The 25,214-nt window shown below is 42.8% G+C and overlaps 1 protein-coding gene across 1 annotated transcript in view; it reads right to left on the minus strand.

Moving 5' to 3' along the window:
* LOC137384675 (solute carrier organic anion transporter family member 1C1-like) overlaps window positions 1-24,868 on the minus strand; it is a 42,596-nt gene extending 17,728 nt beyond the window's left edge. The window contains exons 1-8 of the mRNA XM_068058929.1: window positions 24,561-24,868; window positions 18,723-18,864; window positions 18,498-18,630; window positions 15,043-15,170; window positions 14,804-14,950; window positions 14,612-14,710; window positions 9,284-9,526; window positions 3,854-4,018 (exon numbers count right to left, since the gene is read on the minus strand). Coding sequence (XP_067915030.1) covers window positions 3,854-4,018; window positions 9,284-9,526; window positions 14,612-14,710; window positions 14,804-14,950; window positions 15,043-15,170; window positions 18,498-18,630; window positions 18,723-18,864; window positions 24,561-24,647 — 1,144 coding nt within the window. The 5' untranslated portion in view covers window positions 24,648-24,868. The remainder of the gene's footprint in view (window positions 1-3,853; window positions 4,019-9,283; window positions 9,527-14,611; window positions 14,711-14,803; window positions 14,951-15,042; window positions 15,171-18,497; window positions 18,631-18,722; window positions 18,865-24,560) is intronic.
* Window positions 24,869-25,214: the final 346 nt, after the last annotated feature.

A 25,214-nucleotide genomic window follows, 5' to 3' on the forward strand; every position in this document is an offset into this window, starting at 1 on the left:
CTCATGCTCCTAGGTTCTTTGAGCCTCGTGAGGGGATAATAAATCCGTGAAGGCAAAATATTAAAAAAAACTTCCTTGAATATCGGAAGCACTGGTGCTCCTTACATCATCCTCAGAATTTTCCCTATTTTTTATACACCATTTCTTTGTGCCTGTATGTTTTAATTGGCCCTTTTAACAATCCCATGTGTGTTTGATCACATGACATGTTCAATTTGTCACATATACGTTGCTGCACTGTCACCTAGTGTCTAACACTGGTATTGAATTGTCATCTACTGTTTCAACTTGGGCATGAATTCCTGTCACATTATAGGTGTGTGTGTGAAAATATCTTCACAACCATCACAAATTAAAGACAAACTCCAGAATTCAAGTTAAAGATGCATTTTCCTTAGCATTACCCTCTGAAAATAAGGTGAAATACATTTTAAAATATGTTTTTTTATAAAGAAGATGGATTACTTTAATATTCTTCCTTTCCCAGACAGTGGTTTGTAGTATCTGCTTTCTTTCCGTCATGCATGTCAAGATTAGCATTTCAAGAAAAATCATTTTTGGCAGTTAACAAACATGTAAGTTCCAAAAGACATTCAGTACTAAAAAGGGTTTATCTGTGCACATGATGATCGACATGTTTTGGATCAAATATGCAAATTTAGCATCAGAAATGGGTCAGTAGAGCACGGCCACAGCATAAACAGGATCATATTAGCTCTAGGACTTTTGAGTATAATTGTGTTATCTAACTGGTCAGGGGTAGATGGTACAGTAGGCTTATCGGGGCTGGTAATGGGCAAAGGAAGGAATCACACTGATGCAATGGAGGCTGTTCTCTGAATGAGGAATGGGAGATGGCGTATTATTGGAGTATTATACAGGAAGATCTACTGTGCCATGCTTTACCCAATTTGAGATTGTTTTATGTTGATGCTGGGTGTCTAAAACTGAAAAGGTTATTTGCAGATAGCTGTGTGTCATGTGAACATCTTTGCATGGGCCAATTCTTAACTCCAATAAATTAAAAAGGACCGGGGATTGCTGTTTTATCTTGCAGGATCCCAGAAGTTTAGATTTTGCATTTGAATAGATTGCACTCTATATCTGGGAGTAATTTTGATTTCGGTAGGAAGTAAAGTTGGGTCAGTTTTTCAGAGGGTGGGTTATGTTAAAGTTACCCCTACATGATCTGGAATACAGAACAACATCTTGCATTTATATAACGCTTTTAATATAGTAGAACGTCCCAAGTTATCTCAACAGAGTAGAAGACAAAAATTGACACCAAGCCAAAGAAGGAGACTAAGCGATACGTCAAGTATGAATGCTTTAAGGAGAGTCTTAAAGGAGAGATGTGTGACGGAGTTTCAGAGAGAGTACACTAGAACTTAGGGCCTAGGCATCTGAAGGCATAGCCAGCAATCGTGGGGCAGAGAGAATGGGGGTGCATTAATATACATCTTGGTGAAACTCATGACCCATACTTAAAGTATGAATCAACCAAAGGATGACATTTCAAATGATTTGCAACTCTATAGAAGTCTTCTTTCTTCCCCACCCTCGCTCAGAACAGTCCTACAGGAGTCACGGAACACGTCAGGTGACATATTTACATTTTTCAGTTACTAAACATTTAGCATCACATGACAAAGTTTATGGTCAGGATAAAGGACAGAGTATTAGAATAATGTTTTAAAATGAGGTGAGCCTCATTGCCTTCTGCCTTGCAGTAGTTTCTCATTTTGCGAGCACTGACTGTGGGTCACACACACAGATCGATATGAATGTATTCCAGATCACAGACTGATTGGGTGAGAGCATCACAAAATACTTTAAAAGGCATGACTTTTATGAAAAACTGCACAGAAAATCTTTATCAGAGGAAGAACTGCCATACGCCATTCTTAAATCGCTTAATAGCATGACTTCAAGTAATATTATGATCAAGACCACTGGTTGGCAGCTTTCGTAGAAAAAGAGACAGAATGAAGCGATTCTCAGCATATTGATAAAATATTCAGTGGAATTTATCGCGGAATGAATATTGGGCCAGGACACTGGGAGAATTCTAATACAAAAGTGAAATACTGCAAATGCTGGATATCTGAAATAAAATGGTCAGAACTGATGAAAGGTCCATCGACCCGAAATGTTAACTGTTTCTCTCTCCACAGATGCTGCTGGACCCTTTGAGTATTTCCAACATTTTCTGCTTTTCTACACTGGGAGAACCCCGCTGTTCTTCTCTGAATAATGCCATGGGAACCTCTATGTCCACCTGGAAGGCTGGTGGGGAATCAGTTTAACATCTCAGCTGAAAGACAGCACAGCAGTGCACTAGAGTGCACTAGACTTGAGATTTTGTGCTTAAGTCTCTGGAGTTTAATTTGAACCCACAAACTTCGGACTCAGAGGCGAAAATGTGGTGATTGAACTAGACCTGACTTTCAAAACATGCTCACCAACTCTATTTGCCTTGTTTTGTGGCAATGACTCAGAAATGGAGTAAACTGGGAAGGATAGTAACGGACTTCAGGAGGACATAGATAGACTGGTGAAATGGGCAAATGAAATTTAATGCACAGAAGCGTGAAATTATTCATTTCGGTCGCCAGAATGAGGAGGGGTAACATAAACTAAAAAGTTACAATTTTTAAGGTGTAGCAGGAACACTTGGGGGTGCATGTGCCCAAATCTTTGAAGGTGGCAGAGAAGTTGAGAAGGCAGCTAAAAAGGGAGACGGGATCCGGGGTTTTAGAAATAGAGGAATAGAATACAAAGGCAAAAAAATTATGCTAAACCGTATTGTCTTTCATTTTGGGCACCACATTTCAGGAAGGACGTTATGGAGATTTAATCAAAAGGTACCAAAGATATGTAGAGAGGCTAGAGAAGCACAGTTCTCCTTAGAGCAGAGATGGTTGGGTGGGGGGTGGGATTTGATAGAGATGTTCAAAATTATAAAGGGCTCTAATAGAGTAAATAAGGAGAAACCATTTTTGGTGGTGAAAGTGTTGCTACCATAGAACACAGATTTAAGGTGACTGACAAAAGAACCATGCAGAAAAATATGCATGCAGCAAATTGTTCTAATGGGGATGCACTGCCTGAAAGAGTGGTGAAAGCAGATTCAATAATAACTTACAAGATGGTACTGGATTAGTTGGAAAAAGTAAAAATTTGCTGGGCTTTGCGGAAAGAGCAGGAGAGTGGGACTAATTGGATATCTCTTCCTAAGAGCCAGCACAGGCAAAATGGGTTGTATGGCCTCCTACTACAATGAATCATTCTATGATATATCCTTGAGCATTCATTTCACTATCAGTTACATTAGCAACTCTCTTTTCCCCTCCCTTTTGTAATCTTGACATTCAAGGATGTTATTTCTTTGGAATGGAACATATCATGGTTGTAGGAATTAAGTGTCAAGGTCAAGCATCACTCTTAAGTGAAAACATTACAAGTATGGACAATGCATCGTCCCTGAGAATCAATGTCAAGCAATAGGCAGCCCAATGGCATTTTGTATTAGAGCACTAGAATAGACTTTGTGTCATCACTGAAGGGAGAAGAATAGAAGCCAGTCACCTCCCCACAGCAAGGAAAAGGAAATCAAGAACAAGGCTCAACCCCAAAATCTCTCACAATCACAGTACAGAAGAAGGGCATTCGACCCATTGTAACTGTGCTGGCAAATGTCTTCTGTCTGGTTTAGAGCAGCATGGCTACTGGCTCACAAACAAATCATGGACCTTTTCCACTGGTCACTATTGCTACATGCCAGAATACAAAGGAAGGAAGGAAAATATTGGACTTTGTTTTGCACAGATATATAGACAATAAAAATACAAACCGATGAGGAAGTTGGTTTTGGATGCTGACTGTCCATACTGCTGCTCAATGAATTTGGGTTTAAAGGTCAACATGCCAATTAGAGAATTGATATTTACGACCATTGTCACCAAATACAAGACATAGAACCTGTTTGAAAACAGTGCTTTCAATGATGAAAAGAAACCTGGAAAAGCAAGAAAATGCAAGTGTTACTTCAGATACCCCAATGAAAACTTAGTTTGAACCAATTCCATATAATTCAGGAAAGAACACCTCAAATTTCAGTGCTAACTCCACTTTTGGAATTTACTGCAATATTTTGCTGCCCATTTTCCCATTAGGATTTAGTGAAGATTTGGGGAAGTTGCCCTGTGCCTCCTGTCCCATTTTGTGAGTGCCCATGTGATGAGGAATGGGATATGCCTCAAAAACATGTTGTTAATAGGAGGTGGATCAAGCAGCAAGTTCCGCACAGACAATTTTCCTTTTCAAAACGAAGAACAAAACAGCCCTTAAAATGATGAAACCAAGATATTGTTTGGTGGTAAGTAAAAAAAAAAACCTTAAAAAACAGTCAGACTCATTCTCAGCAAAGCAGGACTAAAACTAGGCAAATTAATGGTCTTTACAGATATATAATTGAATCAATGTCCATCTGAACATACATGCTCAATCGCTCTGTGCACTTTTAATGCAGGTGTTAATCTTTTTAGTTTACAATGGTTCCTTGCTTTAGTGTTCATTTATATGGCATTTGTCCAAATTGAATTGCATCTGTCACCTATTGACCTAATTATATGAAAAATGAAAGCTTTCTGCATCTGTTTATGTTCATTCTTTGTCCTGATTCCTATGTTGTTACCATCAGCAAACCTGGACATTTTGCTGTCTATGCTCTCATCCAAGTCATCAGAACACGAGTAGGCCATTCAGCCCCTCAAGTTTGATCCTTAGTTCGATCAGAGCATGGCTGATCTGTACTTAAACCCTATTCATCCATCCTTGATCCCTATCCCTTGATACCCTTACACAACAAAAATCTATCCATCTCAGTCTTGAAAGTTCCAACTGACCCATCATTCACAGTCTTTTGTGGTTGGTGGGGGCGGGGGAATGAAAAGAATATTTCACATTCCCATTACAACGAGTGAAAAATTGTTTACTGATTTCACTCCTAAATGGTCTAGTTCTGATAGTTTCTCTGTATCTACCCTATTAAAACCTTTCTTTTAAATTTTAAACACCTCCATTAGATCACCCTTCAACCTTCTGAACTCAAGAGAATACAAACCAAGTTTATCAAACCTCCCTCATAATTTCAACCTTTATATCATTCTAGCGAATCTACGCTGTACCCTTCCAGGGGCAATATATTTTTCCTGAGGTGCAGTGCCCAGAACTGAGCGCAGTACTCCAGATGGGGTCTGACCAAAGCTCTGTGCAAACAAAGCATACCTTCCTCTTCTTTGTAATCCAGCCCCTTTGAGGTAAAGGCAAACATTCCTTTTGCCTTTTTGATTAAAAGCTAGTGAATAGGCACAAAACGTAATGATTTGTGCACAAGGACACTCAAATCTTTCTGCTTCTCACTATTAGGAAAGTATTCTGATTTGTCTTCCTTAGATCCAAAGTGGATGACCTCATATTTCTGTACATTGAACACCATCTGGCACAATTAGTTGCACTCAGGTAATCTGTCTCTGTCCTTTTGTAGCTTCCTGTTTCTCCACCTACACAACTTACTGTACTTTCTAACTTTGTGTCATTGGCAAACTTGAAGATACATCTCTCTAATCCTTCAATGAAAAGCAAAGTTCCCAGTACAGATCCCTGGGGAACACCACTGGGCACAGCCTGCCAGTCGGGGTACATTCCCTTCATACTACTTTCTGTCTCCTGCTTCCCAACCAGTTTGCCAACAGCCAACCAAAATCGGAACTCAGTAATGCCATTGATTCTCTAGCCAGTGGAAAAGCCCCTGGGAAGGACAGCATTACCCCTGAAATAATCCAAGAGTGCCAAGCCTGCTATACTCTCAGCACTCCATGAACTGCTTTGCCTGTGCTGGGATGAAGGAGCAGTACCACAGGACATGCGTGATGCCAATATCATCACCCTCTACAAGAACAAGGGTGACCGCGGTGACTGCAACAACTACTGTGGAATCTCCCTGCTCAGCATAGTAGGGAAAGCCTTCGTGCAAGTCGTTTTAAATAGACTCCAGAAGCTGGCTGAGAGTGTCTACCCTGAGGCACAGTGCAGCTTTCGAACAGAGAGATCCACCATTGACATGCTGTTCTCCCTTCGCCAGCTACAGGAGAAATGCCTTGAACAATGGATGCCCCTCTACATTGCCTTGATAGATCTCACCAAAGCCTTTGACCTCGTCATCAGACATCGTCTCTTCAGACTACGAGCAAAGATCGGATGTCCACCAAAGCTACTAAGTATCATCACCTCATTCCATGACAATATGAAAGGCACAATTCAGCATAGCCCTTGCCTCATCAGACCCCTGGGTGGCGTGAAACATGGCTGTGTTCTCACACCTACACTGTTTGGGATCTTCTTCTCCCTGCTGCTCTCACATGCGTTTAAGTCTTCAGAAGAAGGAATGTTCCTCCACACAAGATCAGATGGCAGGTTGTTCAACCTTGCCTGTCTTAGAGCGAACACCAAAGTACGGAAAGTCTTCATCAGGGAACTCCTCTTTGCTGACGATGCTGCATTAACATCCCACACAGAAGAATGTCTGCAAAGACTCATCGACACGATTGCGGCTGCCTGCAACGAATTTGGCCTAACCATCAGCATCAAGAAAACGAACATCATGGGACAGGATGTCAGAAATGCTCCATCCATCAATATTGGCGACCACGCTCTGGAAGTGGTTCAAGAGTTCACCTACCTAGGCTCAACTATCACCAGAAACCTGACTCTTGATGCAGAAATCAACAAGAACATGGGAAAGGCATCTGCTGCTATGTCCAGACTGGCCAAGAGGGTGTGGGAAAATGGCGCACTGACACGGAACACAAAAGTACGAATGGTTCAAGCCTGTATCCTCAGTACCTTGCTCTACGGCAGCGAGGCCTGGACAACATATGTCAGCCAAGAGCGACGTCTCAACGCATTCCATCTTCTCTGTCGCCGGAGAATCCTTGGCATCAGGTGGAAGGACCGTATCTCCTACGCAGAAGTCCTTGAGGCGGCCAACAACCCCAGCATATACGCCCTACCGAGCCAGCGGCGCTTAAGATGCCTTGGCCATGTAAGCCGCATGGAAGATGGCAGGATTCCCAAGGAAGCATCATACAGCGAGCTCGTCACTGGTGTCAGACCCACCAGCCGTCCATGTCTCCGCTTTAAAGACGTCTGTAAAAGCGACATGACATCCTGCAACATTGACCACAAGTCGTGGGAGTCAGTTGCCAGCAATCGCCAGAGTTGGCGGACAGCTATAAAGGCAGGGCTAAAGAGTGGCGAGTCAAAGAGACTTAGCAGTTGGCAGGAAAAGAGACAGAAGTGTAAGGGGAGAGCCAACTGTGTAACAGCCCCGACAACCAATCTTATCTGCAGTGCCTGTGGAAGAGTTTGTCACTCCAGAATTGGCCTTGATAGCCACTCCAGGCGCTGCTCCACAAACCACTGACCATCTCTAGGTGCTTACCCATTGTCTCTTGAGACAAGGAGGCCAAAGAAAAGAAAAAAAAATTCTGTCTCCTGCCTCCCAACTGGTTTCCAATCCATGTCATAAGGTTGCTCCCAGTTCTGTGCACTTTCATTTTTGTTAAGGTTCCACACAAGAAATTATTAACAAATGTCTCTGACTGTCCAAAATCGACAACATACATAGATACTCCCCTATCCAGCATGTTAGTGACATCCTTCACAAAATTCAACTAGATTAGTCAGGTATGGCCTACTCTTTGTAAATACCAAGACCAACTCCATACATTCCCCACAAATAACAACTTTTCCACCTGAAAACTTTCTAGTTCTGCGATTCCTCCTTTTCATATTTTTAAGTCAATTTTCCATCCACTGCCTTACTTAACCTCTAATCCCTAACTCCTTATTTTGGATATTGATCAGTAATGTGAACCTTAGCAAAAGCAGTCTGAAAATACAATTGCATGGTATCACCAACATTTCCCTTGAAGATCACGTGAACAATGTTTGAAAACTTCAGCAAGTCAAATGTGATCTCTCTCTTCCCTAAATCACATTTACTGGCGTTACACAAGCTTTAATTTAAAACAAGAAAAATTTGCAAATGTTGAAAATATGCAGGAGGTCAGTCAGCACCTACAAGAGCAAAGGCAGCTCATTGCCCTGCCAAGGTGTGTAACATCAGTTCTGATGAAGAGTTTCAGACTGGAAATCTCATTAACCTGTTTGGCCTCTGTTTAAATGTTGACTGATCTGCTATAGATTTCTACCCATATTTTATGACGTTTCCAAGTGTTGAACCATTAAATCGCAAAAAACATTTCTAAAGACTTTCTCTATAGAAGAGGTTAAAAATGAAGCAGTCTACACTTCCAAAGAATGGCCCTTCGCCAATTTTTGAAATAGCAAAATGGCAATGAATGACACCTGTAGGAATCTCATCAAATGTGACTAATATGGGAATGCTGCAGCAATTTAGTTTGATGAGAAGGATGGAGGTTTGTGCAGGGAAATTCTGATCTCAACATGACATTATTGGGAGGGAAGTCAATGGAAACCTGGGTAATTGGTCAAATACGCCATACTTCCAGGAAGGGGAAGTCAGTGAGGCAAGTCAGACAGTGGTGCTCTCAGAGTTTCCCTAGTGGCAGCTACACAGGAGGTGTGAGTGCAAGAAACACACACTTGGTCCTTGAAAGTAAGGGAAGATTAAAAAGTTACTGGAAAATAAATGATGGCCTCAGCCTTGTCTCAGTCTTGCCTCTGAGTCAGGTGGTCAAGGATCAAGCCCCACTCCAGAGACTTGAGCACTTAATCCAGGCTGATACTCCAGTACAGTACTGAAAGAGTGCTGCAGTGTCAGAGTTGCCAACTTTTGGATGAAATGTTAAACCGAGGCCCCATCTGGCCCCTCAGTTTGATGTAAAAGATCCCAAGGCACTACTTGAACAAGAGCTGTTGAGTTGTTCAGGTACCCTGGCTAACATTTCTCCCTCAACTAACAATCAAAACAGATGACCTGGACATTTATCTCATTGCTGTTTATGGGACGAAGCTGTATTTCTCTACATTACAACAGTAACTACACTTCAAAAGTACTTCATTGGCTTTAAAGCGCCATAGGACATCTGGCAGTCATGAAAGGCTCGAAATAAATGTAATTTTGTTCATTAGTATCAACAGAATGCCCCATAACAAAGACAAGATCCTACTGGTAGTTTGTTTAATGAAGCAATGGATAGATCTTTGGCATGTTAGCAGTATTTTGGATACTTGCCCTTGTTCACTGCTGAAATCTTTGGTTTAGGGTTGCTTCCTGCAAGTTCACTTTGATCCTGTTTGATGAACTTCATCTTTTCAGCGGTCTTGCCAAGTTCCTCCTTTTTTGTTTCTTTGGTTAGAGACTTTGGAAAAAACCAGAATGGTATGGCAAAAAGAATGGAAAATGCTCCAGCAATTAAAAACCCAAGCCACCAAGCACCAACCCATCTTGCATCCTTCAGAGTAATTGTAACTCTCTCTGGAAAACAGATGTTCAAGAACATGTTACATTGGAGATGGTTACAATTTGGATTTAAATGAAATCATTTATTGACCATTGATTAGAATTTAAGGTCAGTGTAAGCAGGGACAAGCCAACAGGTTTTCTGATTCACGCTCTGTGAATGGAATTAGTTAAGATTGGCAGTGTCCCACTAGGAAAAGACTTTCTCGTTCTCAATTCCTCTAATTAACATGCAGGAGGGAAAAAAAACTCTCCTGCTGAGTATTTAAATTTATGCTCACAAAGAAGATGGACAGCATTGAGTAACAGCCAATTTCCCATTCAGACTGGCTGGAAGCTCATTGCTACCCATCCTGCTCTAGTCAAAATGGATCACCATATCAGACTTATCACAACAAGTACCCAGACCGCCAGCCCAATCAAATCAATTGAATTGTTTAATTGTGTGAAACACAAAGGTTACATTCAATTACAAATCTCCGCCATTGTCACAGGAACCAGATCAGAATTGACAGAAGCAGGATAGATTAAAAATCACATGAAAAAAACACACATACTATTGTAATTCTATGAATTGGAAAGGGTAATTTGCAAGCTATTAGTCATAACTGAATACAACCATTGCCGTTTTGCAGAGGGGAGTTGACAATAATGAAGAATAGATTGAAAACCAAAAAATACAGAATATTGGTGTAGAGCTCCTGAAAATACAACAGTAACTTGTATTTATATAGCAACTTTAACATAAACTCCCAAAGTGCTTCACAGGAGCATTATAAAGCAAAATTTGGCACTGGGCCGCATAAGGAGATATTAAAGTCGATGGCCAAAAACTTGGTCAAAGAGGCAGGTTTTAAGTACAATAGAATGTGGGAGATGAGGCAGGAGTGCATTGGAATAGTCAAATCTACAGGTAACAAAGACATGAGTGAGGGTTTCAGCAGTAGGTGAGCTGAGGCAGGGGCAAAGTTCAGCAATGTCATGAAGGTGGAAATACGCGGTCTTAGTGATGGTACAGACATGAGGTTGGAAGCTCATCTCAGGGTCAGATATGACACTAATGTTGCGAACAGTCTGGTTCAGCCTCAGACAGTTGCCAGGGAGAGGGATCGAGTTGGTAGCTAGGGAACAGAGCTTGGAGTGGGGACCAAAGACAATGGCATCAATCTTCCTAATATTTAATTGGATAAAATTTCTGCTCATCCAGTACTGGATGTCAGATACGCATGCTGATAATTTTGCAACAGTGGAAGAGTTGAGAGAGGTAGTAGTGAGGTAGAGCTGGGTGTTGTTAGCGTACATATGAAAATTAACGCTGTGTTTTTGGATGATAGCACTGAGGGGCAGCATGTATATGAGAAATGGGAGGGGGACAAGGATAGTTTCTTGGGGAACACCAAAGATAATGGTACAGGAGTGGGAAGTGATTGCATGTGATTCTCTGGCTATAATTTGATAGATAATAATGGAACCAGTCGAATGCAGTCCCACCCAGCAGGACGAAAGTGGAGAGACATTGGAGGAAGGTGTGGGCAATCATGTTAAAGGATGTAGACAGTGGAGAAGGATGAGCAGGGATAGTTTACCTTTGTCACAATCACATTGGATGTCATTTGCAACTTTGAGAAGAGCCATTTCGGTACTGTGGCAGGGTTGGAAACCTGGTTGGAGGGATTCAAACATGGAGTTCCTGGAAAAATGGGCAGGGATTTGGGAAGTGACAACACATTCAAGGACCTTGGAGATGAGGCGGTGGTTTGCGAGAACTGTGGGGTCAAGGGTTTTTTATCTTTGAGAGGGGTGATGATGACAGATTGGTGGAAAGGCAATGGCAAACATTTAAAGAGTGCATGGATGAACTGTAACAATTGTTTATTCCTGTCTGGCACAAAAGTAAAACAGGAAAGGTAGCCAAACCATGGCTTACAAGGGAAATTAGAGATAGCATTATATCCAAGGAAGAGGCATATAAATTCACCAGAATAAACAACAGACCTGAGGATTGGGAGCAGTTTAGAATTCAGCAAAGGAGGACCAAGGGATTGATTAAGAAGGGGAAAATAGAGTACGGGAGCAAGCTTGCAGGGAACATAAAAACTGACTACAAAAGTTTCTATAGGAACAAAGAAATGGCTGAACAACTAACTGCATACTTTGGTTCTGTCTTCAAAAAGGAGGACACAAATATCATACCAGAAATGTTGGGGAACACAGGGTTTAGTGAGAGAGAAGAACTGAAGGAAATCAGTATTAGCATGGAAATGGTGTTAGGGAAATTGATGGGATTGAAGGCCGATAAATCCCCAGGGCCTGATGGTATGCATCCCAGAGTACTTAAGGAAGTAGCCCTAGAAATAGTGGATGCATTGGTGGTCATCTTCCAAGATTCTATAGACTCTGGAACAGTTCCTACAGATTGGAGGGTAGCTAATGTAACCACACTATTTAAAAAGGGAGGTACAGAGAAAGCAAGGAATTATAGACCAGTCAGCCTGACGTCGGTAGTGAGGAAAATTCTAGAGTCCATTGTCAAAGATTTTATAGCAGAGCACTTGGAGAACTGTGGTAGAATCAGGCAGAGTCAGCATGAATTTACGAAAGGGAAATCATGCTTGATAAATCTACTAGAATTCTTCGAGGATATAACTAATAGAGTTGATGAGGGGGAGCCAGTGGATGTGGTTTATTTGGACTTTCAGAAGGCTTTCGACAAAGTCCCACATAAGAGATTAGCATGTAAAATGAAAGCGCATGGGATTGGGGGTAGTGTATTGTGATGGATAGAAAATTGGTTGGCAGACAGGAAACAAAGGGTAGGGATAAATGGGTCTTTTTCCGAATGGCAGGCAGTGACTAGTGGGATATCGCAGGGATCGGTGCTAGGACCCCAGATATTCACAATATATATTAATGATTTAGATGAGGGAACTAAATGTAATATCTCCAGCTTTGCAGATGACACAAAATTGGGTGGGAGGGTGAGTTGTGAGGAGGATGCAGAGAGGCTTCAGGGTGATTTGGACAAGTTAACTAATTGGGCTAATGCATGGCAGATGCAGTATAATGTGGATAAATGTGAGGTTATCCACTTTGGTCGCAAAAACAGGAAAGTAGATTATTATCTGGATGGCTATAAACTGAGAGAGGGGAATATGCAACGAGTCCTGGGTGTTCTCGTACACGAGTCATGAAGGTAAGCATGCAGGTCCAACAGTTGATAAAAAAGGTAAATGGTATGTTGGCCTTCATAGCGAGAGGATTCGAGTACAGAAGCAGGGATGTCTTGCTGCAATTATATAGGGCCTTGGTGCAGCCACACCTGGAATATTGTGTGCCGTTATGGTCTCCTTATCTGAGGAAGGATGTTCTCGCTATAGAGGGAGTGCAGCGAAGGTTTACCAGACTGATTCCTGGGATGGCGGGACTGACGTATGAGGAGAGATTGAGTTGATTAGGATTATATTCACTGGAGTTCAGAAGAGTGAGGGAGGATCTCATAGAAACCTATAAAATTCTAACAGGACTTGACCAGGTAGATGCAGGAAGGATGTTGCAAAAGCAGGAACAGGTTACTGAGTTGGATGATCAGCCATGATCATAATGAATGGCGGAGTAGGCTCAAAGGGCTGAATGGCCTACTCCTGCTCCTATTTTCTATGTTTCTATGGCTGCAGTGCACATTCAGTGTTGCTGCGAAGCAGTTTGCACATCACAGCCATGCAATATGTGCCGTATAACTGAGGCTGATATATGCCACGTTTGCAAGGGAGGGGGAGGGAGTCACTTGGAGACACACTGTCTGGTTTCAGCACCAGCAGAAAAGTTGGCACAAGGGCAACTTTCAAAACTCAAGTTTAAAAAGCCAACATGCCAACGTTAAAGCAAAAAGAGAGCAGAGGATTTGATCATTCCACTATTAGAAGTAGTAAGTTGGATATTGGGAGCAGAGTATAGCCCAGATAATATTCACAGTCATCCAAAGCATCTATCAGTAAATTAGGCCTCTTCAAGCCTTATTTTCTCCTGTTTGTACAGCTCGACTGACAAGAAGGTAGATTTCTCTTCAAAATGAACAACTATAAATGGACTTAGTCAATGGAAGCAAACATCCCACTTCATATTCTGCTTGGGTCAAGTGGAACCAGTTTCTTAATTGCAACATTTAAATGAGGCCCCATAACATCACTTGGATGGCCAGACAGAATTTCCGCAGATTTGCACTGGAATATAAACCTGTCCATATAAAATAAGCATCCCCAGTTACATGAGATTATGATATGGGCAGATGGTTCTTTTAAAAGCTTTTGATACTCCCATTTTAGAATACCCACAATATTGAAACAATGGGTTGCCCCAGTGAAATCACCCTTCATTTGTAATTTCTAAGATAGAGGAGGAGCAATGCAGTGATGCCAGGCAGGATAGGTTGCACCAGTGGCAGAACATGCTCACCCATTCGTACATTTACATCTCCATTCATAGGGAGAGACACACCTACCTAGATTTGTTATCTCCACAGATGCTCCGAATCACTTGGGATGGGTTGTGTCAAATGCTGCAAGGGCACCAGCAGTCACAGTATGCACCATTGGGCTGTCACTGCCCTCAAGTTCTCTGGCTCTGCCTTCTTCCAGGCATGCTGGTGTATGAAGAGGGAGCCTCAGCAAGGACATGCCCATTCAGCATCATCTCAGCTTTTCCAGGTATAAGGTAATGGGGGAGACTTCTGTGCAGTCCATGTCTTAGCCAAAAACTCTTTCCAGCCACCAAATATTGTGCCACCCGTTTTTCTTAATCTGAAACAGCCTGTACTCAATCTGAATTTTGTCCTCATATGCAGCCATTGATCCTTGAATGGACACATCCCTTTAAATTGCTCCCATTGTACGCAGCTTACACTGAACTCCACCCTCTCTCTGTTGAGCTCTCCAAGCCAGGTTCAATATGGGCTGCGAGCTGGCTTACATACGCATGTCAAGCAGACCTATAAAGTTATGTGAGGCCTGTACAGTAATGATCAGACAGGCATTACAATCACGTCACCAAGCATAACACCCAACTACAATAGTTAGAAAAGAAAATTCTTTAAACTTTCCTTACCCAAGTCAACAAATCCAATGTCAACAAAAAGCTTGGCACAGTATGATCCCAGTAAATATCCAAACAATGGGCCTACAAGGGCTACTGTATATAAAATTCCTAAAAACAAGAGAAAAAAGTTTCTCAAGATGATGACTAAAACATATTCAGTTTATCAAAAATTGATATAATTTCATAACAATTTTAAGTTACCAATATAAAAAGAAGCATTTTCCTCTTTGGCATGATCGTCAAGATAAGATATCCCCAGTGGTCCAGTTGGAGATTCACCAATTCCTCGTAAAAGATTTCCAAGTAATATATATATCCACATGGAGGAGCCTGCCTCTCCCTCACAATCTGACCAAAATATCAGGCATGATCAGAAAACATCCTGTTTATCACATTATTCAATTTAGATCAATGATGTTTAACTCTATCGGTGCACTTACCAGAAGGGAGCTTATCTGAAGGGGTCTCCCTAGTTGCTGGGATTAACGTGCTGTTTGACATGTTTGAACACTGAGAGGTGCTCGTGGTCAAATTGTTTGAAAATGTAAGTGCAGTTTCATAGTTGTAACTAGAGCAAGAAAATCATTAACAACTTATTGCATATAATATGAGTGATTAATAAAGTATACATAGACTGAAAGTAAGACAAGCATTAGGAGTAAACTCCATGCTCCAAGCGAAAAGTTACATTTGGAGGCTGTGGGAATGATATATAAATATAATACTCACTAATATTATGCACACATACACACATAGTTTACAGACATTATTCACATACATTGGGCTGGATCTTGTTCTCATCCCAACGGCAGGTTTCGTGGTTGGGAGGGGTGGGGTCCGGAGAATCGGGGAACAATTGCATGTCATGGAACCCGACGTTGGGATTCCTGGTTCCGATTCTCCCAGGGGCGGGATAGGCCAATGAAAACCTTTCTCCACCCAGAGGGCCAAATACGGGCCGCTTCCTGCCACCGCTGGGATCTTACCAGCGGCGGTGGGGGGGACGGGACGGGGGGGGATGGGGGGAGCAAAGGGTTCCTCTGCTGCGCGGGGAGGATGCCTCAGAGAATGAGGCGCCCTCCGTGTGGGCTTGGGAGGGGGAATCCCTCTTTCATGGGCAATTTGTGGACCGTGGAGGACCCCCACCAGGAACAACTGTACCCCCCCAGATTGTTCAGCCCACCCTGGGCCAAACGCCCACACCCACCCTGCCTCACTGGGGCCTTCCGGACTGGTCCCGGCGACCCCGCCTCACCTACCTCTTCTCTGGGGGTCCAGCGCTGGGCCTGGGCCCGAGGCCTCTGCAGTACCAGCAATGGCCACCGCTCCTGGTGGCACTACCGATACTGCAGAGCTGCCGGCCTTTTGATTGGCTGGCAGCTCCTGGAGGCAGAATCTTTAACGAGACAGGAATCACGCCTCCTTAAACTTTGACCCCAAAAGACCGGAGGATCACTCCAGGGGTCTGAAAAAATGTAGAGGCTGGGTGCCCCCAACTTTTCAGCCCGGCACTGGGAGCCTCACCTCCTGCACAAAATCCAGTCCATTATTTTTGTTGACGTAATGGAGACGGTTGATGATGGTAGTGCATTTGATGTGTATATGGACTTTGAAAAGTCAGATGATAAAGTCCAGTATCACAGACTTGTTTGCAAATTTGATGCCCATAGGATTAAAGGGACAGTGACTGCATGCATATGAAACTGGCTAAGGGACAGAAAGCAGAGAGTAGTGGTAAACGATTAAAAACTTCCCTCCAGTCTGCAAAACAATGGTGTCCCCCAGGGGTCAGTATTAGGACCACTGGTCTTTTTGATACATAGGGATAAATTGGGTACACAGGGCATAACTTTAAAGTTTGCAGATGGTGCAATACTCAGAAGCTGTGAGGACATAGACAGGCTGGCAAAATGGGCAGATTAAAGTTAACACAGAGAAGAGTGAAGTGATACATTTTGGCAGGAAGAATGATGCTAGGTAATATAAACTAAAAGAAACAATTTTAAAGGGTGTGCAGGAAGAGAGAGACCTGGAGGTGTGCGCACACAAGTCTTTGAAGGTGACTGGGTAAGTTGAGAAGGCTGCTAAAAAGGCATACAGAATTCTTGGCTTTATAGATAGAGACAGAGTACAAAAGCAAGGAAGTTATGTTAAACCTTTATAAAACACTGGTTAGGCACCAGCTGCTACTACAACTTCCATTTAGCACATTTAATGCAGGCACTTCACAGGAGTGCAGTCAAAACATTTGGCACTAACTGGAGTATTGAGGCCAATTCTGGGCAGCACACTTTAGGAAGGATATCAAGGTCTTAGAGAAGATGCAGATGAGATGCACTAGGATGGTACTAGGGATGTTAGAATCAGTTACATGGGGAGACTAGTGAAACTGAGGCTGCTCCCTTGGAGCAGAGTAGGTAAGGGGCAATTTGATAATGTTCAAAATGAGCAAACAAGGAGAAAATGCTTCCTCTGGCAGAGGATTCGCTAACCAGAGAGTGCAGATTTAAGACAACTGGAAAAAGAATGAGAGGCAACAAGGGAAACAAATTATGCAGCAAGTTATGACCTGGAATGCACAAAGTGTGTTGGAAGTAGATTCAATAATAATTTTCAAAAGAGAATTCGATAAATACTTCAACTGGAAAGAATTGCAGGGCTATGGGGAAAAAGCAGAGAGTGGGACTAATTGGATAGCTGTTTCAAAGAACTGGCACAGTTACAATGGGTCGAATGGCCACATTTTGTGCTGTATTATTCTATGATTAAACACACCCATATATAATACGCACACAATTTGTCATGAAAACATGCTATGCTGAAGGATGATTTTTTTATCCATCGGTTGGAGCCTGATATAAATGAACTGATAAGGTCACTGCTAGCAGCTAAAATGGCCACCACAGTTTGCATCAAAATACCCTACATACCAAGGCATCGAGGTGAAGGTGGAGGCTGAATAGCCCTTATCCGGAACATTGGCTTGAATAGTTTGAATGAGCTACCTGGTATTGTCTTCATTAGCAAGACATTCAAAGCCATCTTGGAACATTAACACTGTTGGAGACGAAGCCCTTAAGGGGTAAAAATTTAAACAATATGGCCTGAGAGAGATTGGAATTCTTAGATTTGAATCTCATTAAAGCCGAAAAGAGAATACACAGGAATAATCAAGTGACAGTCTTTCCATCTGTGTGAAAACTTAGTTTCTTTTGGCTACATCAGATAAGCATCTGAGTTTTAACCAGTGCAGGACCCAAGTGAGTGTCTGTCTCTCTCCCTCTCTCTATCGCTCCAGGCAATGCTGTAAGTTCAAACCCTGTTTGCAGGCTGCAAAACAAATAAGTCTGTCATTGCTGCAGGCAGAGAGACCCCGGGGGAAAAAAATCTACATCACTGTCTCCAAGAAAACCCTGAACCAGGTGGCCACCTCTACCAGCCGGAAACTTCAGGACCACAAGTTCAGCTGGAAGACAACTGAATTGCCAGACTCCACAGACTGTATATTTTTTTATTTGTTCTGGACTCCAATCCAACCAATCTATTCTTCTTCACTCTGTAACCTATTCGTGTGTGTGTGCGCGCAACGATTGGAGTGTAGTTTATTATTTTTACTTAGATTGGGTTTTGATTTTTAAGTACAACAAACCAACTTCTTTCTTGGTTGAACTCAAGAAACCCTGTCCGATTGGTTCTTTTATGATCATAGCACCTAAAAAGGTCAAACACTCACTGAATTGGTAAGCACATTCACTGTTTAAAAGAAATAAACTCTGTTGCGGTCAAACAAGGAGAGGAACAAGAGGGGAGCCTTTCCACCCTCCTCACCTGATTATAACACAATGCATACACTATGTGACTGTGTGTGGATATGTATCATAATTTAAAAACTCACCGTCCCATGAAGAAATGAGGTGAAGCTATTAAAATAGTTCCAAGAGCCATGACCAAGCTTCCAACTGCAATTATCCTGGGCCTGTTAAATTTTGCTCCAAAGTAGCTCACAAATACAATCACAATCAAATTCCCTGAACCAAAAAGAGAGGAAAAAGAGTGAACGCATTAACGATGTGTAATTTAGGTTCCTGCTTTGTTTCAGAATTCCCAAATCGATACTTACCGATTTCAAAGCTTCCATCAACAATGCCAATTAGTGAACTCGGTATATCGAAGCGTCTCTCTATCTGTGTGATTGAACTCTTCATATAGCTCCCAGATAATGCTTTTGCAAAGTACAAGCAGGACAAGGCTGCAAGAAACAGCTTTGAAAAATGCAAGACATTTGTAAATGAATGCTTATTGTTGGGAACAATTTCTATTAATCATCACCAAAAAATATTTGTGTTAACAAAAAACAGAAGAAATTATGCCCTTCTAGACTACAGTCTTATTTACTCAGATACAGCGTGACTAGAGTTAAGTTTCTGAACTGGATTAAAGTGGGGGAAATGAGCGGATATCCATTTCATCAGATTTCCGTCCATTTAGCACCCCATCTGATTTTCGACTCAAAGTTTTTTTTCTAAAACTGGTGCTAGTTTCGTTAATTAAAAGTAAGCCTCAATAAATTCTTCAGATGCAAATGTAGTTTCCTGTCATTCATTCAGATACAGCAGCTAAGTCATCTGCCCACCCACATAAAAAGGGATTCCCAGGGCATGTCGATTGTGGAAGTGCATTTGAACAGCCCAAATAAAATATGAAAACCTTATTTTGAGGCTATTGCTCAACCCTTTTTCTTGTTTTTTTTTCTCCATTTCTTTCCAGTTTCTTTCCAGTTGAGTCATTATGCCATGTACTCCTACACTCATATCGGTTTGGTACATCTACAATATTGGACTACAGGGAATGCCACTTTACTTGTGCTTTTTTTGAGGGGTGAGAGGAACAATACCAGGTTAGGCTGTATCAGTCACATAGTGCCAGCTTTCAGTCCCTACTCACATTTAGATGCAGCATAACATCTAACTAGCATTTCCTGCCGAGACATGTTGCCCGACATTGGTCCTGAACTTAGCTTTTACCAGTTTACACTCATGTCTCTTCCTGTTTGCCTTGTGTCTCAGCAATGAGAAGCAAATGCAGTATTCAAGGTGATCATGACCACACTACTCTACAGATCAAGTACGATGGCCTCAAACTTACACTCTTACTGATTTGACAATATAGGAAAGCATTCTGTTTTCTCTATTATGATTGGACATGGTGGGCCCAATGACAGGCTGAAGTACCAACAATCACCTGCAATAGCCCTAATGCTAGTGGAAAGAGGCAATCCCACAAGGTAGTGGAGCACCTCTGCTTCACTGCAGCTCCGACAGCACTGGTTTGGAACGGGTTCTCAAGGACACATTGCAAGACAAGGAAAAAAAGCATCACTACCCAGTGGCAACTCCCATCCTACATCTGGAAAGTAATTTGCCACAGTTTGGAGAGTATTTCATTGGCTGCTGATGCACAGCACTGACACCCTGCTGTTGCCAGCTCACCATAGCAGCGGAATATCATGAGTTAATGAAGCCTAACCAACTGTCTTCTGCTGTAAACTGAACAGTTCTGTATACCGCATGTGCTCAGACTGTGGGATCCCGGAATCTGCAGGTCCAAGTGTACTGGTAATAGCTTTCACCTGGGGGCAGGGATGGGTGGGGAAATCAATTACCACTCCAAGCTTCTGAGAGAGCCCAAGGCCTCCAAAGAAGAAAAAAAGAATTAAGCTACTCAAAAATAAAGACAGATGGTGCATATACATTAGAAGATAGCTGTTGGTGCAAGTTGGTTTTCATAAAGTTAAAGTTGTATGAACCCAGTGTCAAGGCCCAGAACTCATGCCAGGGAAAACTGATGAGGTTCTTCCCGATTGCAGGAATTCTCTCATGTGCGAATTCCTCTGCGAGGGAAGAATCTCACAACAGTGCTCCCTGGTATGAGTTTCAGGCCTGTCTAAGTCTGGTGCAGTCTCAAACCAGACACAGGAAGTGCCCAAGGGGTCCCTTGGACTTCATGTGACTATTTTTGCACTAGCTTGCAATGAATTTAAAATATTTATCCTGAGCAAACTCTACCACAGGAACTAACAATATCTAAGCTGTAATCTCTGGGAGGGAACCTCTGTGTAAACATGTAAGCAGGTATTCCCAGAGTACTCTCACTCAGGTGCACTCTTTCACAAGAGTGGAATATAAATGAGGGAGAGATATCATAAGATCTCCATCCCTAAACCTATCAAATGGAGAAACTGTTCCATCTGCTTTCGAGTCTGTGCTTTCATAATGAAGATCCTGAAATACATAACTTGAGATCTTTAATAAATTTGCATTATTCTTTCGTTTATAACTATAGCTGTAAATGGTACTGACTGTAACTAAAAGATCCTGCGAAAACAAACATTTAAATATATTTACTCCAATTGTACTCCCAAGTTGGGGCCACCTCAGGAATTGGTTTCATGGAATGTCAATTCAGACAAATGCCAGTATAACTCAATCCAATGGTGAAATGCCTTCCCTGCACCTACCATAATTCCTGTTCTACTTGCCATGGCTCCATTCAGTGCCACATACCAAAACTACCGAATTTCACTTACCATCGGGCGGGTGGTAAGTTAGAAATGGTGGTGATGTCTAAACAATATACATTCCTAAACAAAAGTTTTAGGCTGTGATCTTGTGGAGGCGGTAGGGCTCCCGGCACCGAGGCGAAAAGGTGCAGGGGATCTCCATCTCAGTCTTTTTGCAACCCCACCCCCGCCCTGTCACAATCCTTCTGGAGGCAAAATTTCCAGCCCTTCAAAGACAGGGATCCTGCCTCCAAGAGCTGCTGGCCAATCACAGGGCTGGCAGCTTAGCAATATCATCAGCGTCACGGGGAGTGGTGGACACTGCTGGTACTGTAGGTGCCTTATGAACATACGAATTAGGAGCAGGAGTAGGCCACTCGGCCCCTCGAGCCTGCTCTGCCATTCAATAAGATCATCGCTGATCTGATTGTAACCTCAACTCCACATTCCTGCCTACCCCCAATAACCTTTCACCCCGTTGCTTATCAAGAATCTATCTACCGCTTCATTAAAAATATTTAAAGACTTTGCTTGTAAAAAGTTGAGGCCACAGCACTGATCTCTGCAGCACACTACCCGTGACATCTTGCGAACCAGAAAATGGCCCATTTATGCTTACTCTCTGTTTCCTGTTAACTAGCCAATCTTCTATCCATGCGAATATGTTACCCCTGAAACCATGAGCTTTTATTTTCCACAATAACCTTTGATGTGGTACCTTATCAATTGCCTTCTGGAAGTCTAAGTATTGTACATCCACTGGTTCCCCTTTATCCACAACACATGTTACTTCTTCAAAGAACTCCAATAAATTGGTTAAACATAACTTCGCTTTCACAAAACCATGTTGACTTTGCCTGATTACCTTGAATGTTTCTAAATGCCCTGCTATAACGTCTTTAAGAACAGCTTCTAGCATCGTCCCTAGGACAGATGTTAAGCTAACCGGCCTGTAGCCCACCACTGAAAGCCCAGACCTCAGGTACGTGAGGTGAGGTCACAGGGGCCAGTCTGGAAAGGCCCAACGAGGAGGGGTTGGTGTGAAGTCCAGAGGGAGAGGGTCCTTGGAGGTGGAGATTTTGCTGGCAGGGGTCCTCCATGGGCCACGGATTGCCCACGGAGTAGTGACCCATCCCCAAGCCCTCAGGGAGTGTACCTCATTTACTTTCTTTATTTATTTAGAGATACAGCACTGAAACAGACCCTTCGGCCCACCGAGTCTGTGCCGACCATCAACCACCCATTTATACTAATCCTACACTAATCCCATATCCCTACCACATCCCCACCTTCCCCTACCACCTACCTATACTAGGGGCAATTTATAATGGCCAATTTACCTATCAACCTGCAAGTCTTTTGGCTGTGGGAGGAAACCGGAGCACCCGGAGGAAACCCACGCGGTCGCAGGGAGAACTTGCAAACTCCACACAGGCAGTAGCCAGAATTGAACCCGGGTTGCTGGAGCTGTGAGGCTGCGGTGCTAACCACTGCGCCACTGTGCCACCCTGGTAACCACTGCGCCACTGTGCCACCCTCCCTTTTACAAGGCGCCCTCCCCGCATGGCAGAGGCCCTGCCCCCATCTGTGGTTAGATCCCAGCGGTGGTGGGAAGAGGCTTTTTAGTGGCTGTTAATAGGCTGCAAACGCGACATGAAGTCCTGCGACATTGATCACAAGTCGTGGGAGTCAGTTGCCAGCGTTCGCCAGAGCTGGCGGGCAGCCATAAAGGCGGGGCTAAAGTGTGGCGAGTCGAAGAGACTTAGCAGTTGGCAGGAAAAAAGACAGAGGCGCAAGGGGAGAGCCAACTGTGTAACAGCCCTGTAGAAGGAAAAATTGTGGCCGATGCAACTAAATAAATGCACACATATATATATATATATATAAGATGAAAGTATAGCCACATATTGTTACAAAATTGAGTATTTACCCAAGGCATTGTGGGACAAGTTAGTTAGCTTGCAGCCTTGAGCATGGTCCTGCTTAGCACAGACAATTAGCCTGACTAAGGAGGGCCCCTCATATCAGTGTATAAGACAGCTGCTTTGTGTAACTGCAGACTGCACGAAGCAATCAGGAATGCAAGCTTGATAAAGGTAGAAGGATTCATTGTGAAGACTCAAGGATAGTTGATAAGGGGTCTGGGAAACATCACAAGATGATCAGGGGGCTTGCATGAGCTGATCACGTAGCCACATGATGCCAAATGAGTAATGTAATTGGTAATATGTGTAATGTAATGTAATCAATAACCGTTATGATTGGATCATGTCCAGCCAGGATGGGCTGAGTAACTGTTTGAAAAATGTATAAGTATGCATGATTTTCCTTTGTTCGGTGGAGAGGCATCTGGACAGACCAGTGACCTGCTCCCCGCTGGCATAACTCAATAAACTGTTTGACATTGGAGCAGACCTGAGTGTCGAGTGATTCTTCTAGATTCATTCCCGCTAACAGCCCCAACAAACAAATTTTTCTGCAGCACCTGTGGAAGAGCCTGTCACTCTAGAATTGGCCTTTATAGCCACTCCAGGCACTGCTCCACACACCACTGACCACCTCCAGGCGCTTACCCATTGTCTCTCGAGATAAGGAGGCCAAAGAAGAAGAATAGGCATCTTAATGGCCTCAATTGGCCCCTGGGCAGGAAGGCCATTGTCGGCCTATCCCACCCCCAGAAAAATTGTTTGGAAATGGGGCAGCAACAGACCCTCTGTGTCCCCCGCTGCGATTCTACTGGCCCCTCCACCTCGGGTTGGGGGGGGGGGGGTGCATAAAATCCAGTCCTTAGTGTACAACTGTTTCATTAAGACTGCCATTCATCATATTGAACATTTTGCTTATTCTTCTGTAAGGAGTTGACATCCTGAGCTTGAATTAAGATATGAGAAGTGTATACATAACCAAGCTTGAATTTACAGTTTACATGTTGCCAGTCCTGACACAATGGACTGAATGACCTCTTTCCGTACTGTGATTCTATGATTGCCCCTGATTGAATCTCGTGAAGTTGGAAGGAGTTCAATGGGCTTTGTGTTGCCACATTCAAATTAGATCTCCCTTAATGTCAGATGTATTCAAAGGGCTCTCAATGCAAATACGTTTGCTTTTGGTTAAGCAAGCGCTGAACTTTAAACAAACTTAAAAAGGGGGATGTGGTAACTTATCCGGCAAAACACACACCCCTAACTCAAAGGTCTGCCACAGGTTACAAAAAGAACATACAGAAACATAAATACACACAGACACATATAATAGTTGCAGCATTGTATAAAAAAAGATAGATATTATGGCACTTGCTGTTCAATGTATCAATGTCTGTCTCTTGAGTTGGGACTTAAGGGCCCATGGACCAGCTGAGATTCATACAGCTTTACAATGAATACAGTGTTCCCATACCTTGAGATTATTAAATCGGGAGTGTTTCTCTTTTGCGGGCGGGACCTCAATCCTCGAATCAACATTTTCCTTCAGTGGATTTTCCATTGGGAAGCTGCAAGCGGTAGACAGTCGGCACAATTCCTGACCGTTTGTGAAAGCGCTGAGCAACTCGATAAATGTAAATCAAGGCAAATATCTCGGTTTAGCAACAGTGAACAAACGGGTGCCAAAATAGCGAGAAACTAATTAAATCTAGCTTGGCATAATTGAGAACTCGTCTTACTTGAAGTCCTGGGCAAAGAGAGGCTGAACAGTTCTTTATGATGACACCACTGCCCCAGTGAACCCAACCCACTGCCATTAATGATCAACATATTGAAATCCCTTTTACCTTTAACTCCTGAAACCCACTTTCTGATATTAACTCTTCCCATAACGAGTTGGGAGCTCAGTTTTGCTCTGATTTAACGGAGGAACATCCCCAAGATTGACAGCTGTTGGATTTTCAAAACCTAAGATGTTAATGGTCGGTTAAAGCCGGGCTCCTACCAGATGGATTAAACCCCAAGAAATCTTGAGAAAGTAAACGAATAACGTTGCTTATTCTTCGATAAATGGACACGTGATAAGGCTGTACAAAATCTGATCTCCTTACACAAATAGACCTTTCAT

Source organism: Heterodontus francisci, chromosome 27, assembly GCF_036365525.1.
Source record: "Heterodontus francisci isolate sHetFra1 chromosome 27, sHetFra1.hap1, whole genome shotgun sequence".
Lineage (NCBI taxonomy): Eukaryota > Metazoa > Chordata > Chondrichthyes > Heterodontiformes > Heterodontidae > Heterodontus > Heterodontus francisci.